Source organism: Limulus polyphemus, unplaced genomic scaffold (assembly GCF_000517525.1).
Source record: "Limulus polyphemus unplaced genomic scaffold, Limulus_polyphemus-2.1.2 Scaffold3378, whole genome shotgun sequence".
Taxonomy (NCBI): domain Eukaryota; kingdom Metazoa; phylum Arthropoda; class Merostomata; order Xiphosura; family Limulidae; genus Limulus; species Limulus polyphemus.
In genome coordinates, this window is record NW_013668988.1 from 34,185 (window position 1) to 40,420 (window position 6,236).

Here is a 6,236-nt window from a genome sequence, read left to right on the forward strand (position 1 = left end):
AACCTATATACATATATAATGTATAATAATTCAAATGTGACTGTATTTTACAAAATACTAGTCCACTAAACACAGCTAAGACAAGTTACTTTGTACAAACCAAAGGTCACCTTTATGTTAATTTGATACGGTAACATGAGTGCTCATGAGCCGCGTCGTCGTAACTTTTGTATTGTTATGTTTTTGTGTTATAAATTGTGTTCATTCTAGAATGAAAAAGGCATAATTTATGTTTATTTCTTATTTTATGGTGGTTGCGAGATTGGTCAAATTTACCAAACACTTACAGAGATTAATTACTGAAAACAACAGATAAAATAATAAAGTTTTTTTCTTAAGAAATGTTTGACAACTATCTGGACATGAAAATATGTTCCTGTAATCATTTTGTTCATGGCATATTTCTATATAGCCTGTGATTTTTAACTCTGTTAAGACTGCATGGCAGCTCTGTTGTTGAGGTCATATTTGTGTATCATATTCTACAATTTAAGCAAAAATAGTCATTCTAATTCTATATAGACAACTAGAATTGCAATATTTATTTAATGTACAAAGAATTAATGTTTGCAAACTTTTTTTTATTCCCCTGAGCAGCTATCAAAATGTTTTTTTATAACTTATTTATAGCCTAGTTAGAAAGTCATTTAAATTATAGTAGTTTGAGACATTATGGTCTAGTGCCTGATATGTTTTTTGTGTTCTAAAATGTATATTTGAAAGCAAAATTAATGATTTTATGGAGAACCAACATAGCATAAAAAAAACTATTTCTGAGAAAGTATACATGAATGAAATAGGTTTCAACTCTTATTTAAGCCCAAAATTTCTTGTTTTTCTTGTATATTTTATATTTACTGGTATATAAAAATTTAAAAAAAGTATCCCAAATATAAAATTTAGAAACTTATAATTCGTATAACAAAATTTAAAGTTTAAAAAATTGAGTAAAAATTTCACAGGAACAACTCTGTCAAACTAACTGCTCATGTAATTATTACCTAATGGTTTTTTTCAGTAAGTTGTACTTTGGTTAATTGCCAGTCATGTACTTAGTCTAAAGAGCATCATTGCAAGTGTATGTGAAAAAGTTAGTTATTTATCCTAACAGCTACAGTTAATTTTGTCTGGTACAACTTGCAGTCATTCTAGAAGGGAAAAAAATATTGATTTTATTTAGTGTTTTCCGATTTTTTTGTTTGATGATTCTGCTATAGTTAACATCAGGGTAGAGAAAATAAAAGATTAAAAGTTTTTGTTATTCATTAAGGGGGTTATAGACTTATGAAACTGTAAGATGAAAATAATTATTTTTATTCTTAGCATGAAAATTACCCTTCACATGGACTTTGTAAGTTCACAGACAAATACTTTATTAATAAATCTGATTTCCTTGTGTATATTTTGTAAATATATACGTAGTACATTCAGAGTTATGTGGTTGCTACGAGGTAGGTCAAAATGACCAAGTTTGTATACCAAGAGTTAAATTTAAAAAAAACAACTGAAAATTAAAATTTTAGGCTTAAGAAAACTGCAGGTCTGGACTCACTCTTAGTGCCCAAGTTACTTAAATTACAAGATAGTTTTTCGTGTCTTCTGAGCATGTTTTGGGTTGTTTAAGAAAGATATGTTATGAATTAAGCCCATTTCTACTTTATTTGATATCAAGATTTTAGATAAATGAGTTCATATCATGTTTTAAAAAAACATGTAATGATGTTAATATGTGTGTGTGTGTGTCAGTATATTTCAACACATCTAAAAGAAATTGGAATAATAACATCAATTTATAAGAACTTTATTCATTAAAATATTCAAATGTATGTATAAATTTTACGTCCTTTATTTTATTTTTTTTCAGCTTCAAAAATAACAAGTTCAGAAAATTTTAAATTCTTTCCATCTGTATCATCCACAACTTCTACAAAAACTTTCAGCTTTGGATTAAAAACAGCTACAGAGTCTACCAATTCTGTTTGCTCTGGTTCACTGTTAAGCTTTGGCCAGAGTGGAACAACCACATCAACTGCTAATTCTTTACCCATAACTAAAGAATCTAACTCTATAGGATTTTCTTTCAAGACAAACAATGATCCCCAAAAGCTTAAAGAACAAGGAGGAGAAGGTATTTTTTGTTACACGTTTCAGTTTTATTTGATTAGATTTAATTTTAAATTTATCCTAAAAATAAGAGAGATAAGATAAAGATAATAGTTTCTCCTAACTTTCAGTGAAGAATATAGATTGTTTGAGAAACAAACTGTCTATGTTTCTCCCTCAACAAACAACTTTTACATTGAAAAATTTATCAGGATTGAAAAGGTTCTTACAGGTTACTTAGCCAGCTGATGAAAGGAATATTACTGTATTTGGTGGCATTAACTGTTGTTTAATAGGTAATTAAAGACACCTAAAAACAAAAAAATTAGCACCTAGAAAGGCCAATATATTATAAATTATATCTAGATTATTAATACCTAAATACTGAAAAATATCTTCAATCGGAAATTAGTTTTTTTAAATTGATGCTGTTGATGCTTATTTTGTAGACAAAATGGTATTATTTTTGCAGATGTCTGGACATTTCCCAGAACACACAAACGGGTTCATTTTGTAATTCAAAACAGGAATGTGCATGTATCGGAATGTCAACAATATATGAAATTTTCTAGTTATGAGAATCTTAAGTGCAGTTTAGAAATTTAAGGTTTAGAAGTGATTAACTCAATAAGTCATAAAGTATAATTGTAATTCTTGGTTTTCTTGAATTTGGTAGAAACAAATAGTTGAATGAAGATGTTAAAAACAAGTTGTATTTTTCAATATCATTAGTGATATATATTTTTTTAGATATTTATAAGTATTGACAAAGACTTGATGTTAGTGCAACTTTTATGCAGAAACATTAGATTTAAAAAAATGTATTAACCTCCAGAAACCAGAAATATCAAAATAGTCATAAATGTTTGTAATTGTATTTATATATATAACCAAGTTATCTCTGTTTGATATGTAAAGTTTGTAAATAATTATTTTTTCTTAATTTGCTTTATCTTTTAAAATACGAATTGATCTGTTCTTCAACATTTTTAATTTTTTTTTTTATTGCAGGTACAACATTGGGTAGTAAAGGTACGTTCAAGTTCTTTCCATCTATATCATCCACAACTTCTACAAGTACTTTCAGCTTTGGAATGAGAACAGCTCCAGAATCAACCAATTCTGTTAGCTCAGGTTCAGTTTTAAGCTATGGCCAGGGTGACACAATCACATCAACTGCTAATACTTTATCCACAGCTAAAGAATCTGGCTTCACAGGATTTTCTTTCAAGGCAAATAGTGGTTCTGAGAAGTCTGGAGATCAGGATAAAAATGGTAATTTCATGATATAAAAAGCTGTGTTAATGTCCATTGTGTTTTATCCTAATAAAAAATATATCAACATGTATATTTTATAATTAATTCCATTTTTTTTTATTTCCACTGGTAGAGCTTTATAGTTCTGCTTCTCAACAATTGATTTTGGAAAATAACCACAATTAAATTAAAATCAGTTTATATCTTTCACATTTCACATAGTCTGTTAATGAAACTAGTTCAGGCCAGTGGTTAGAAGATCAGACTGTGTAACTGAGGCTCTGTGATTGGCAAGAAAAAAAAAAGTCACGTTTCATGCTATGGGACCATGAGTGTGTTATAATAGTGATGATCAAATCCCACTATTCAACATAGCAAGAGTTGACAATGGGTGGTTTTGACTTGCTGCTTTCCTTTTAGTCTATAACTTTAAGATTAGGGACAGCTAATACAGATAACCTTGTGAAGTTTTGCACAAAAAACAACAAAAACAAATCAAAGGTTAAATTATATAACAGTTTTTGATTAATGTAATTCACTTTTGTATGCATCTTCTGTAATATTTGATGTTAACTCTCTCTACATGGGCTCAGTTGAATTGTCTGTTTATGTGATCACTTTATACTTGTTATAGTTTAGATGCTACTAATTTTTAATATGGCATGTGTATTTTCACAAAATTTTGCAGACTTTCAATAAACATTGCAAGTCTTTTACATAAACAAATCAGATTTTCTATGAAGTATTTTAAATCAAGATTTGTCTCTGAATATATCGAGTCTTTATTTTATACTAGTCCGAAGTGCAAAGTGATTTTCCTGTAAAGATTCAAAATACTTTTCTTCATGTCAAAAATCTCATATTTCATTTGCGTAACCTCTAAAACCTCCTAAATACATTTCAAACTCTTTTTTTCAGTACAACTTTATATTTATCTGTTATTTTCTCTACCTTAATTCTATACAACTTGGTCAATTTGACTGGCCTTGTAACCACCCAAAAAATATATATATAAATTACCCTTGTTTGTTCTTTCTAGAAGGACTTCAAATTGTAACATGAAACTACATTTGTTTATCCTAAGTAGCTTTAAACTCATAATAATAATGTGCATTCATTTATACTTAAATTTTATTGTTTTATTGCACTTTGAACTGTGCCATTATAAGCTGTAAATCACTTAGGGAATGTACAGCTCGTGTTATGCTATCGAATTACATTACCCATGACCTGCTCGTGTGCGTGCCTGTTAAAAATTATTATATTATTGTTATTTATTTTATGTAATTCAACCTTAACTAACCTAAAAAGTTTCCTCTTTTTGCATTTTAGTTACTTTTATAATAATAAGTAAAGAATACGCATGAAAAACAAGAAATGAAGTACTTACCTGGGCTTTTTTTCTTTGCTGTCAACTGTCGATGACACATAACCCTACTTTTTTATACCAATGGTAGTAGTGTACTAAATAATTTTTATTTAATTAAATATTGCACAAAAGAACATAGAATAATAATATGCAAAAAGCCAAAAATATCTCAGTTTTTCTGGCTTTGTAATTATGTGACAAGAACTGTTACAATTTCATCAAAGTCAGTTGATATGTTTCCCATGGGAATGAGGTTTGTACTGAAAGAGAAATTGACAATTGTCTGTACAGAAAACAATGTAATATGTTATTTGATAGATGAAAAACCTTGGCTTTCTATTGGTTATAAATAATGTAGTATTAAATGCAAGAGAGAACTATTAACAAGTCTTGAAAGAGAGGATGTGACAGGGGGTTGTGGCAAGAGGGGCCTGATATTCTATTTGATAGCTCTTTAACCAAACAAGATTGAAGCCTATGAAAATTATGATTTGCCTGAGCAATGACAATATTATAGTGAGTAATTTACATTAAATTTCGTACTTATTGGAGGGGTGTTGAATAAATTAGAGAAGAGGCGATGCCTAGAGAAAAAATTTCACTTTTCTCATACTTTGGGAAATGCAGGATTTTTTAAAATATTGCCTTATAAATTTAAAAACTACAAACTTATATACTACTAAAATATGGATTATTATCTATGATTTTATGCTATACTAATTGGTATAACATCAACAAATGAAAAGTAGTTTAATTAAATTTTGAACGTAGCTCACTAAAAACCTCGTGACATGCAGAGTAAAGAAAGCCCATGGCAAGAGGGTTAAAATACTAATAAAAATAAGGACAGCTTTTAAGGAAAAACAAAGTATGAATTTATAATTATTTTTTTCTTGAAGAATTTTCTTTAATCAATATAGTTCATATACAATTATTAAAGCATATATATATTTCTGTAGCCTTTTTTTTACGAACAGATATTTTTATTTTTCAAAATTAATTTCAACATTTTGCATGATTTAAACAGCTGATTTGTTGAAGGTTCTTGGCTAAGTTTTAATAATTATTTTTACATACTCATATATTCCAATAATTCAGAGAACTCCCAGAGTGAAGAGGAAAATGAACAACCACCCAAGACTGAGTTCACTCGGGTTGAAGAAAAAGATGCTGTATATTCTAAAAGGTTTAGTAATTATTATAAAGCATAATCTAATAAGAACTTGTTGATGTTTGGAATATACTCTAAAATAATGATTTATATACTTCTTAACTTATTTGTGGACGTAAACTTTGTTGAAGAAAGCATTTATGATATTTATTTACACGAACCTTAACTCTCTCAATACGGGCTTAGTCAATTTGACCGATCACGTGACCTTTTTGTACTTTTTTAAAGTCTTTATAGATTTAATACTTATAACCCTCAATGTAGTGGGTATATCTTCACGAAATTTGGCAGTCTTTTGGTTAATATTACAAGTCTTTCTCATACAAAAAATCATAG

General features: G+C 28.4%; 1 protein-coding gene across 3 annotated transcripts in view; it reads left to right on the forward strand.

The window, feature by feature from the left end:
• LOC106469255 (nuclear pore complex protein Nup50-like) overlaps positions 1 to 6,236 on the forward strand; it is a 38,630-nt gene that overhangs the window by 25,000 nt on the left and 7,394 nt on the right. For all 3 annotated transcript variants that reach the window (XM_013929734.2, XM_022397722.1, XM_022397721.1), the window contains 3 exons: positions 1,865 to 2,128; positions 3,115 to 3,378; positions 5,828 to 5,915. In XM_013929734.2, the coding sequence (XP_013785188.1) occupies positions 1,865 to 2,128; positions 3,115 to 3,378; positions 5,828 to 5,915 (616 nt within the window). The remainder of the gene's footprint in view (positions 1 to 1,864; positions 2,129 to 3,114; positions 3,379 to 5,827; positions 5,916 to 6,236) is intronic.